Source organism: Carcharhinus amblyrhynchos, chromosome 15 (genome assembly GCF_965287045.1).
Source record: "Carcharhinus amblyrhynchos chromosome 15, sCarAmb.v2.hapA, whole genome shotgun sequence".
NCBI lineage: Eukaryota > Metazoa > Chordata > Chondrichthyes > Carcharhiniformes > Carcharhinidae > Carcharhinus > Carcharhinus amblyrhynchos.
This window is the reverse complement of record NC_137338.1, coordinates 48100255-48113085: the sequence shown is the minus strand read 5'-3', so window position 1 is coordinate 48113085 and position 12831 is coordinate 48100255. Positions and strand designations below refer to the sequence as shown.

The following is a 12831-nucleotide window of genomic DNA, read 5'->3' as shown; positions in this document are numbered from 1 at the left end:
GGCCTGAGTCACCCAATTCTTTGTGTGGTTTAGCTGCCAGTGCTGTTCCCAGTGCTGACCAGAGTTTTCAGCCAGCTTTTCTTTTTCCCTTTTCTTTCCCTGTCCCTGGCATTGCTTTTTCCCAGATGCCCATCTGACTAAGAAGCAGCAAAAAACGTGGTTGCGACAGGCAGCTGTGATTTACTGTTGTGGCATTCAGACAGCCTAGGCTGCCAGCAGGGGAAAGTCATGCTTTATCTCCGTTGTATCCATTTGAGAATGAAAGCAAATGTGGCTTTTGGTATCCAGTGGACCTTTCTGTCCTTTGCCATTGCAAGAAATTTCATTCGTGGAGGTGATGGCCTAGTGGTATTATCACTGGACAATTTATGCAGAAACTCAGCTAATGTCCTGGGCACCCTCTATAAAGATGACATCCAAAACTCTACTTCCCTTTTCCCAAATTGCCCCAAATTCCATTCACTCATCACCCCAGATGCATTGCTGACCTCTATTGGCTGATATTTTCCAAAAAGCCAGTAGTTGAAGGATAGAACTGGAGATGGTCTTCACATGCTTCTGGGAATTCAAAGTTACATGTTACAACCATGCACTTCCTAACCCAACAACCAGTTTCAGTCTGTGCCTAATAATAGGGGCACAGTTAATACCCCTCACCTGCATACCATTAAACACAATTAGCATTGGTCCTCAGGTAAACAATACCTTGATTATAAAATTCTCATCCTTGTTTTCAAATCTCTCTATGTCCTTGCCCACCTCTCTTTGTATCTTCCTTTGATAACTTCACTTACCCGTTTCTGGTTCCTTGAACATCCCAGATTTGTTTTGCTGCACCATTGGTGGCTGTGCCATCAGATGTCAAGACCTAACCTATGGAATTTTGTCTCAAACCTCATCGACTCTCCATATTAATTTTTGCCTTTTAAGACATATAATATTCATTCAGTGTCTTTGACAATTTATTATGTTCAAGGTGCTATATATATTAGAAACAAAAAAATAGAAACTAGAAACAGGTGTAGGCCATTCGGCCCTTTGAGCCTGCTCTGCCATTCATTTTGATCACGGCTGATCATATTCAATATCCTGATCTCACCTTCACGCTTCCCTCCCCACCCCCAAATATCCCTTGATCATTTTGGCCCCAACAGCTATTTTTTCTTGGAATCACACACCATTTTGGCCTCAACTATTTTCAGTGGTTGAGTTCCACATATTCATCTGAGTGAAGAAATTTCTCCCCACTTCAGACTTAAAAGGTTTATCCCTTATCCTGAAATGATGACTCCTACTTCTAGACTACCCCACCATTGGGAACATTCTTTCTGAATCTACCCTGTCTAACCCTGTTAGAATTTTATAAGTTTCTATGAGATCCCCTCTCACTCTTCTAAACTCCAATGGATATAATCCTAACTGACTTAATCTTTCCTCATATGACAGACCTGCCTATCCCAGGAATCAGCCTGGTAAACCTTCGCCGTGCTCCCTCTATTAGCAAGGACATCCTTTCTCAGATAAGGACACCAAAACTGCACACGATACTCCAGATGTGGCCTCACCAACGCCCTATGCAATTGCAGCAAAACATCCCTATCCCTATACTCAAATCCTCTCACTATGAAAGCCAACATACCATTTGCTGCCTTTACTGCGTATTGTACTTGCATGCTTACATTCAGCGTCTGATGCAAGAGGACTTCGTGGTGTCGTTGAGTATCCACCTCTCTCAATTTACATCTATTCAAGTAATAATCTGTTTCCCTATTATTGCTACCGAAGTGGATAACATCACTTTTATCCACATTACACTGCATCTGCCATGCATATGCCTACACACTCAGCCTGTCCAAATCATGCTGAAGAATCTCTGCATTCTCCTCACAGTTCCTCTCCCACTCAACCTTGTATCATCTGCAGATTTGGAGATAATGCATTTAGTTCCCTCATCCAAATCATTAATATATAATGTGAATAGTTGGAGTCCTAGCGCAGATTCCTGCGGAACCCTAGTCACTGCCAATCAGAAAAACACTCTTTTTGCTCCTTATCTGCTAACCAGCTTTAAAGCTTTCAACTTAATTCAGGTTGTTGTTGCCATTAGATTTACGCGACCCTGCTTTGAAGTTCCAGCAACTGCATTTCTTTCCATGTTTGAAATATCCCTTAACTTTTCCTGGAGAAATTGTGTCTGGCTTGATGGACAGAAATAGGATAGATGTCAAATGACAAAAATACGCATCAAATAAAATGGTTTCCAGACATCTCCAAGTTCATAAGAACATAAGAAATAGGAGCAGGAGTAGGCCATCTAGCCCCTCGAGCCTGCCCCACCATTCAATAAGATCATGGCTGATCTGATAGTGGTTCAGTTCTACTTACCTGCCCGCTCCCCATAACCCTTAATCCCCTTTTTGGTCAAAAATCTATCTATCTGTGACTTAAACACACTTAATGAGGTAGCCTCCACTGCTTCAATGGGCAGAGAATTCTAAAGATTCACTACCCTCTGGGAGAAGAAGTTCCTCCTCAACTTTGTTCTAAATTGACTCCCCCTTGAGGCCGTGCCCTCTAGTTCTTGTTTCCATTCTAAGTGGAAATAATCTCTCTGCTTCTACCCTGTCTCGCCCCTTCATTACCTTTATATGTCTCTATAAGATCTCCCCTCAGTCTTCTAAATTCCAGTGAGTATAGGCCTAGTCTACTCAATCTCTCCTCATAAGCTAACCCCTCATCTCTGGAATCAACCTGGTGAATCTTCTCTGCACCCCCTCCAAAGCTAATATATCCTTTCTTAAATAAGGGGACCAAAACTGTACACAGTACTCTAGGTGCGGCCTCACCAGTACGTTGTACAATTGCAGCAAGACCTCCCTGCTTTTATACTCCATCCCTCTCGTGACAAAGGCCAACATTCCATTTGCCTTCTTGATCACCTACTGCACCTGCAAATTGAGTTTTTGTGATTCATGCACAAGGACCCCCAGGTCCCTTTGCACAGTAGCATGTTGTAATTTTTCACCAGTTAAATAATAGTCCATTTTACTATTGTTCCTTCCAAAGTGGATAACCTCACATTTGCCAACATTATACTCCATCTGCCAGATCCTTGCCCACTCACTTAGCCTATCCAAATCTCTCTGCAGACTTTGTGTCCTCCACACAATTTGCTTTCCCATCCATCTTTGTGTCACCTGCAAACTTTGTTACCCTACACTCAGTCCCCTCCTCCAGATTGTCTATGTATATGGTAAACAGTTGAATCCCTAGCACCAATCCCTGTAGCACACCACTAGTCACCAACTGCCAACCGGAAAAGCACCCATTTATTCTGACTCTCTGCATTCTGTTAGATAGCCAATCCTCAATCCACGGTAACACTTTACCCCCAACTTTGTGTACCTTTATCTTATGCAGTTCCCTCGTGCTCTCAGCCTCGCATTTCCTTTTAAGTGTAGAATGTTCCTTAAATCACTGATATCAAGGACTTCCAACAAAGCTAGTTATTCCTGAGCTTAACAGCTATATCCAACTCTTGTGCGCTGTCCATGCTCCCAAGGATAACTCCCACGATCCCACCAAGTGACCTCTACATGTCATCACATTCACAGTGACCATCGGTTTACAGTAAGTTCCAAATGCATTATTGCAGCAGACTGCTTTTTTTTATACTTCAGTTTTTAAGCTTCAACAAAATCAACGTAAGATAGGAAGAGGAGTCAGCCCTTGCTTAACCCGCCTTTGTCCCTTTTGAGACTTTCACATAAAACTTAGTGCACCCCCTAATTGAGGCTCATCTGCAGACTTGGGGGGGGCGGGGAGGGGAAAAATCAACTTTGGATTCATTTTTTTGAAGGCATTGGTACGTATGATGAAAAGCTGAGGCCCCAATACTTCACATCCCTTTTCATCCGACATCAGGCCCACATCTTTTGCAGTGTTTTGATCTGTCTGTTTTTGTGGGGATGTTTTAACTATTTGGTACTGTTAAGGAACTTTTGCCACGTTTAAATTTGGTGTTTGAGTCAGATAGTTGGTTGTATCAATCTCTAACAATGGGTTCTAGGTCTCAGCTGAGAAAAATGCTGAACGAAACATAAATAACTCCTAGGAGAGATGTGGGGAGTTAAAAATTTGAATGACACTGCTTTCTTAGTCTATCTTACGACTAGCTTAGGATCAGCATTAACAAAAGTCAGAAACGGATTACCTATTTTCTTTGAGGAACTATTTATGGGACTATGAACGGAAGCAAGCTTGAGAATGAGGAAGTACTTTTAAAAGGAAACAAATAGAATTAGATTGTGGTGTATTTCACGTTCATATATTTACTTTCAGTCACTGAGCAAAGCATTTTGTTTCTTTCAGGAAAAGAAGTATCGCTTCCAAAATCATGTTGACAAAATGAAAGAAAAGGTGAAGAATGTAGAAGAGAAATCAAAAGAATTTGTTTACAAAGTCGAGGAAAAAAGCCATGACCTTATACAAAAGTGGGAAGAGAAATCACGAGAATTTATTGGAAACTTTTTAGAACTCTTTGGCCCAGATGGAACTTGGGTGTGTATCTTAGATTAATTCCCAAGAAATCAGTGGAAAAATTTTTACCAGAATGTCAATTGTCTACCAGAAATTTTTCAAAGGTCCACTGTACCTATGGATAAGGCTTAGGCAGAACTCACTTCTTTGAAACTTCTGATAATAAACCCAGGTTTCTCAAGAGACTTTCATGTTGATGCATAAAACTGCAGAGAAAACAGTACTCGAATGTCATCAAGGACTTCCAACAAAGTTAGTTTATGCCTGAGCTTAACAGCTATATCCAATGATTTTAATTCAGTAGCATAATGCAAATTATAGACTGGTAGGATAAACGGGTTTGCATTTCCTGCAGGTTAGTGGGACCCAGAGAGAGAGAGAATTAGATCTTCAGTTCTGTTAGAATTGTAGAATTTCTCTCCTTTTGCGGTGACAGTAGGGGTGGAGTACCAAGCTTCTGAAGCACAAAATCAGTATAATCTAGGAAATAAAAGATAACAATCTTAACAGATCTGCACAAAGATAGGGCACACTATTGATGCAGCTTGAAGTTCAAGGCAGGATTTCAACAATAATTGATGACATTGCATTGTTAGTGACTGTTAACCTGACTCCTCCTCAGAATGAAGGGCTTGTCTTATGAGCAAGATTGAACAGGTTGGGCAGATACCCATTGGGGTTTAGAGAAAAAAAAGTAAGAGGTGATCTTATTGAAACCTATAAGATCCAAAGGGGATACTGGGAGGATATCGTGGGAAGACTAAGACGAGGGGACACAGTTAGAAATTAAGAAGTCTCCCTTTTAAGACTTGATGAGTTTTTTTTGTCTCTGAGGATTGTTAATAGGTATAGACTTCTCTTCCCCAGAGAGCAGTGGAGCTTGGGTCATGGAATTTATCAAAGGCAGAGTTGAACAGAATTCTGTTAAGCAAGGGATTTGAGAGTTGGGGGGGGGGGGACAGACCAGGGGGAATTGAGACCACAACCAGGTAAGCCAAGATCTTATTAGATGGAAGAGCAGGGTCGAATGGTCTACTTCTACTCCTAAGTTCTCTCTTCCTATGAATGCAAAGTTGCATGGTAGTAACTGTAGCTAAGTCCCTGTTCCTCTGCCAATGCTGAAGAGTGTGCTTTGGCCTCAAAGCCAGATTCTTTACTCCACACAAAACCAGCTGAGAATTGAATCAAGGAGAGCAAGTTATTTTAAATAAATAGCTGCCATCAAAAAGGAAAATTGGATTTCTGTTTTTCACAAGATTAGAAAAGATTTTGGGAGACTGCATAAAACTAAACATACCTGGCAGTAATCTGTGTGTTGTTTGTTAAATAATTGCTTTCCATCTTCAACCAGACAGCAGTCAAGGCATGGCAGGTCATCTGTATATTAGGATGGGCTGGGTAGGGATTGGGCCTTGACGCAGCTTCCGAACGTTACACAGAAGCCAGAATCATTCCAGTTTTGATTCCCAATTTATGTTGCAATAACAGATCTTAGTAAAGGCAGTACTGAAGCAAGCAGAGCTGGCCTCAGCTCTGCTTAGATAAGGGGAAAATGGCCAGTGTTCCCACTCCTGATCGTTATCCATTAATGCCTCCTGAAAATGGATATGTATGTTTGTGTGTGGTGATGGTGGGTGAGGACAGGATCAGATTTTGCTGGGGCATCTTTCAAATAATCTGTTAAAAGTTGCTGCCAAAGCTGAGATCTAAATAATGACCATCTTCCACTTGTGGAGCCAGGAGACATTGATGTGAGAAAAGGTGGCACATAAAATGGGAAAAATGCATCCTAAGTGAAAAATATGCAAATCATCTTTTTGTCGCCAAATGCAACATTGCTTGGCATCAATCAAATGTACATTTTAATCAGAAACTGATGCAATTTGATTTGAAAAATCACTAAAACAACAGACAGTTGATTCATCCAGAATTTTACATTTAGAAGATAGAAGAGGCATCACAGAAATGATTGATAAGACTTTGACTAGCCTAATCTTTGTGCCTGGTTTAGTTCACTGTGTTCAGTGACTGAGTATTAATATCAATAGAGTTTATAATCAAGATTGCTCAGTGTAGCATTTATCAAGGCATTCACTGTTAGGTTTGCTTCTTGCGTATGTCCGGGAGATTTTGGTCAGTGTCCAATGAATTCCACATGTTTAGTTTAAAATCTCTGTGGCATTCTACTATTCACTAAGTTAAAATGAATTGTCCATTAGTACTACATTCAGGTCATCTGGTCATTGCTTGAAGGTTTGCTCAATTCGGTTTTTTTTGTTTCCGTACTTCACAGAAACAGGTTTTTCAGGAGAGAGGGGGTCGGATGCTACAAGCTCTGTCTCCAAGACAAAGCCCCTCAAGTAGTCCAACAAGAGAACGGTCCCAGTCTCCAACTTTCCAGTGGCCATTCACCAAAACCTCACCCCCATCTTCCCCGAAAGCTGCTTCTGCTTCCATCAGTAGCATCAGTGATGGCGAGGAGGACGAGAAGTGAATGATTGGGAACCTGCAGCACGTGAGCAGACGAACAGGATCAGCAATGATATAATCTCAGGCGAACCTTAGCCTTTTATTTCTCCTCTCCGTCATTCTCAGGCGCTTCACAAAGTCTGATCAATTCAATTATCACCACACATTTTCATACATCACAAAGAACAGACTCTAGATTGTCCCCCACGACAAGAATTTGTGCTATATTTAATGTTGGCATAGCGATGTTAATTGCTCCCAGTGTGACACAATTATCATCCGAGATGTCCAAAAGAATCTTGGAGGGGAAGTCTAACAGAAATGTGTAGATAAAATGCTGCGGGCTAATACAATGAAAATGGGTTTAAAATTTGCCAGATCAAGTATCACAACCAAATGGGCTGGCATAATGCACAAAGCAATGAAGGCAAATTTTAAGACTTCCTCCTCCTGACATTGATCATAAAGTTTTTTTAAAAAAGTATCCTTTCTCTTAAAATGTTCCATTAAAATGACTTATAAAAAACATTGGATAGATGAAATCATCTATCACTAATTGGAGTTTTCTAAATTAAAGAGCAGGAAAGAGAGGAACAGTCCTTAAATAGAAGGTAATTTTCAAATGCAGAATTCACTTTAAGTGAACATCTCATTTTGAGCTCTTGTGTGATCATCGTCCCCAGAATAAGCTTTTAATTCCAGCTGTGGAAACATTGGGCATAATTTGCTGGGACAATAACGGTGAATTTAAAGTATGTGCCATTATTGGCATAAATAACCCAACTGTTAGTGGCAAAGTAGAGATACCTTGTGAGTTCTGAATCACTGCAAATTGCTGAAAGATTTGCCCTGTGCTGCCTCACAAAAACAGGAGTCTGTTGTTAACCTACCCATAAATTTTCAAGGAATTGCTGCATTTGTGCTGTTAAAAAGATTCAAACTTGCCATATAAACTTAGGGCTGGTACCTAATGATGGAGACTCTTTTAATGGTGATATTTATGTTCCTTCAATGCTGCCTACCCCTCTGTGGTACAGAAAAGGAACAATGGGTGTTTCACTCCTGTTGGTAGTAAATTGTGCTTTGAGGTTTTTAGTAATTAAAATCTTTTTTAAAATCTTATTTATTCTTTCTGTCTTTCATCTTTCTTTTAATTAAATGTTTCTCTTTGTCTTTCTCTATCTAATTTGACTCTAATTCAACCTATTGCCTTCTCTGTGGTTCTACTGTTTTATTTCTCTGTCCTTATTTTCATTGGTTGAGGATATATACTTTCGATCCCATTATTTACCTTGGTCCCAGATGTCCCATTGATATTTGACATGCAAACCTTTTTAACTTTGGGATGGGTGGGGTGGTGGTGAAGAAACAAAGTACTGATGGGGTATGGTGGAGCATACCACACTCCAAATTCTGGCTCACTGCGTTGCCAGTGTGAAATGAGAAGCTGCAATGAATGACTTATGCCTGACAATACTGAATTTCTTGAGTGGGTTGGGCAATGCACTGACCTGCACTCCAGCATAGTAAATTTTGAATGTTTTTGGGAGAGGACACTTAAAGCTCAGTTTCTCAAAACATGTCTTCACATCTTCTGTTTCAGTTTATAATAAAAGTATTTTTTTGACACATTTTAAAACAGGTTTAACATTACAGAAAAGAGACATTCCATGTAGTTTTCAACCCACATTAGTCAGGCAACCTTGATCAGGGGAATCTCACTGCTTCATCAGTCAGGGCAGGAGCTAGCTTCAGAGTTAAACTGTTGTTTTGGCAACATGGAAACCATTTCTCAGAGCTGTTGAAGCATCAATATAAATGCATCATCTGTCTCATCCCTTCCATTTTATTGCTTTACTGCTCAATCTGTTCTGTAAGGGATGTGGCTTCACTGGCTAGGCCAGCATTTATGGTTCATCCCTTCTTTTGTGGGTTGCACACGGGGGGGCAGAATTACATAGCCTATCATGGCAGGGGCAAGGCTATAAAATGCAGCAAGTCATTCAAACATTGACTGACTTTCATGGGTATGGATAATCCCACCAGCCAGAGGTTGGTAAAATTCCATCCAGGGAATCAAGAGCAAGTTTAATCTGTGATGGAAGCAAGATTAGAGGGTGGGAAATAATTGGACCAGTGTGCATAGATGCATTTAATCCTCTATTTTAAAATCAGATATTTGGTCCACACACCAAATGACAAAGCTATTTTAACATATTGTTAAATAGCACATCTTGCAGTAATTTGAGAAGGAGGGTTGGTTGAAACATAGCGACATTTCATGACATGACGTGAGGAGGTGCTGGGAGACTTGAAACTCAGTTGTTACAGCAGCATAATTACAGTGTGGAAAGTTTATATTGGCAGTTTCCATTTTTAGAATTCCTTATGCAAACATTGACTGGAAATTGACATGGGTGATATGATTCTTGATGTTAAAAACTTAAATGTTGTTCATTTTCTAAAGGTCCCTGGAATAACCACCTCTAATGCTGAATACTCCACCTTTAGAAAGGGAGGTGGCACACTGTTCTCCAAGTTAAAATCCACTTTCTAATTGGCACTGTTGTAACTCTGAGCCAACTGATGCCAAACACCAGCTCAGCTTTCTCCGTGGAAGAGAAGGTTGAATATATACAATAGCAATGAACTGTTGTAAACAGGAGAAGGCCAAATAGAGAAAATCTCATAAGTTTACGTTCTATTATTCTCCCATTGCTGGCTGTGGAAATATTCTGCCTTAAAATTATAACCAGAATACCCTATGACAAAACCATTCATGTTACAACATGCTATGTAGCAGGAACAAGAATTGAATGCAAATTGCAACTTGTACTGAACTAGTAATGGAGTACTTTTAATAAGATTAAAGCCAGGCTCTATTTATTCCAAACATTTTAAATTCCAATCCATCATTGCCTTTCACAGTGATCAGAGGGTTTCTCATTAGAGTGGTATGAATAATCAAGAGGCTCACAGAAATCTGTTGTTAAAATTAACTGATCCTTGAACGGTTAAGATCAGTGATTATTAGCATCTTCTGTGAAAGTCACTGCTGGCATTAAAAGAACCCAAAACGAATCACAGCAACAACTCCATCGTCCTTTCTCTTTGCCTTTTCAGACCAGATGGCTCTAATCTCAAAGGTTCAGAGGATATTACAAACTTCCCTTGTTGAATGATGTTATCCAAGTCTCAAGTGAATTACAGCACCTCTGTAAAATGTAAGATTTTCAGAGGCATAATCTTTGGAGTTTCAAAGCTTACCTTAAATTATAGACAATTTAAAACCTTTCCCACTGCTGGGATTTTTTCCATGCAAGCCATTGGCCACTGGTGTGATCTTCTGGTCCCGCCAAAGTCTATGGGCTTCTGGACAGCTTGCCTACCCCACCACTAGAGAACTTCAGCAGGGCTGGATGATCCCACCTGTGGGAAAGGCTAGAAAATCCTGTCCCATGTGATAATAATAACTGCTATCAATAATGAATGGAAAAGCAAATTTAATGTGGCTCCGGGTAAGACTTTACTGCTGGAATTTTACTGCCTCACCCACCCAAGATCCTGCCTGAGGCCAATGATGAATGCCTTGTTCTGCAAGCCTCGCCCGTCCTGTTTCTGGCACGTATGTCAAAACACATAAACATGGGATTGGCAGCTGTCCAGATAGGTTTGCACATTGCTAGCACCCTGAGTTTGTTTTATCCAAAAACTTACATTTACATAACAGCCAAAGTCTCAAGGGACTTTACAGGAATATTAGGAAACAAAATGTGACTCGTCAGATGACCAAAAGCCTGGTTAAAGAGGTGGGTTTTAAGGAATGTCTTAAAGAGGAATGCAAGTTAGAGAGATTTAGGGAAGATATTTCAGAGCTTCGGGCCTAGGCAACTGATTGTAGCCACCAATGTTGGAACAATTATATTTGGCAATGCTAAAGAAGTCAGAATTAGATCAGCACAGATATCTGGACAAATTACAGAGGTAAGGAGTACTGAGAGCATGGAGAACTTGAAAAGGCTGAGAATCAACTGGGGAGCAATGTAGGACAGTGAGCACAGGGATGATAAGGGAACGGGATTTGGTGCAAGTTATGACATGGATATTAGATCTTTGAAGTACATCATGTTTGCAGAGAATAGAAAATGGGAGAACAACCAGTAAAAGAAATTAGTCTAGAGGTAACACAGTCGTGAAAGAGGGTTTAAGTAGCTGGTGAGCTGAGACAGGGGCAAGGTGGAGAAAATAGTCTTCATGATGGTACCATTGAGCTCAAATGTTCATCTCAGGGTCAATTGTAACACCAAGGTTTTGAACATGTTGCAGACAAGTCGAGAGGGATGAAGAGGGAAAGGTTACCTTTGTCACAATCACATAGGATGTCATTTGAGATTTTGGTAAGATCATGACAGAGCACCCAATAATGAAAGGGATTTTCAATTGTAGTTGGGAGTTATCCAAAAGGAGAACTCTGATTGTCCTGTCTGGGGTAGCAGTTTTATTGCTGTTGAAGTGAACAAATAAATGCTATCCTGCACCATTCATAAACACGCTTTACATTGTTTCTGCAGGCACCTAGGTTGATTATTTTCTATGTGGGATTTCTAAACAGCTTGTTCTGATGACAACACTTCTGGCAGTTTTCACAATTTGCCTTTGGATCAGGAATCTGTGCTGCATTTATTATGTTACTGTAGAATCTTGCTTGTTAATACCAGAAATTAAAAAAAAATCTTGAGCTGGTATTGGTTCGCAGACATCCCTAAAGCTTCAGCTCAGCTTTGCTGGGTGCAATGCACCTTGTAATGAAGAAAACTGTGTGAACTAAGAAGCGATTGGTAGCTACTAGAATCACAGAATCCCTACAGTGCAGGAGGCCATTTGGCCCATCAAGTCTGCACCAAACACAATTCCACTCAGGCCTTATCACCGTAATGCCACTTATTTACCCTGCTAATCCCTCTGACACTAAGGAGCAATTTAGAATGGCCAATCAACCTAACCCACTAGTTTTTAAAGTGTGGGCGGAAACCGGAGCACTGGAGGAAACTCACGCAGATGCAGGGAGAACATGCAGACTCCACACAGATAGTGGCCTGAGGCCAGATTTGAACCCAGTCCCTGGCACAGTGGGGCAGCAGTGCTAACCACTATACCACCATGCTGCTACTTCTGTTCAAGCATTCAGATTTAACTACAAGCCATAATACTGCAGGACAAAGAATAAATTATTTCATTATTTTTAGATTTGTTCATGATTTAGAGAGAGAACACGTTCCCAATTAATCAGAAAAGCTTCAAAAGCAAGTGATCCCATCTAAATTAGGAGACCCCGGGAGCTGGGTGGCATGGTGGTACATTAGTCAGCACTGCTACCTCACAGCATCAGAGACCTGGGTTTGATTCCCAATTTGGGACGCTGTCTGTGTGGAGTCTGCACATTCTCCCTGTGTCTGTGTAGGTTTCCTCCAGGTACTCTGGTTTCCTCCTACAGTCCAAAAGATGTGCTAGTTTAGGTGCATTGGCCATGCTAAATTCTCCCTCAGTGTACCTGAACAGGGGTTGGAGTGTGGAGACTTGGGGATTTTCACGGTAATTTCATTGCTATGATAATAAACTTTAAATTTTAATTTGAGATGGTTTTCATTTTTCATAAGTAAAACATGGCTGCAAGCCATGCATAATTTGTGTAAGTTTCTGTCTGAAATAAATTGCATGCTGATTCTACACATCACCAAATTTCTTGATTATAAATTTCTAAGGAGTATAGTTGGCTATAGAATCATTCGAGATTTGAAGTTCTCATTTGATGTTAGAGTTTCC

The 12831-nt window shown here is 40.6% G+C and overlaps 1 protein-coding gene across 1 annotated transcript in view; it reads left to right on the top strand.

Annotated features, from left to right (window-relative positions):
• pcyt1ba (phosphate cytidylyltransferase 1B, choline a) overlaps window positions 1-12043 on the top strand; it is a 61526-nt gene extending 49483 nt beyond the window's left edge. Inside the window, exons 7-8 of the mRNA XM_080203918.1 lie at window positions 4372-4560; window positions 6833-12043. Of these exons, the coding sequence (XP_080060044.1) occupies window positions 4372-4560; window positions 6833-7033 (390 nt within the window). The 3' untranslated portion in view covers window positions 7034-12043. The remainder of the gene's footprint in view (window positions 1-4371; window positions 4561-6832) is intronic.
• The last annotated feature ends 788 nt before the right edge of the window (window positions 12044-12831 follow it).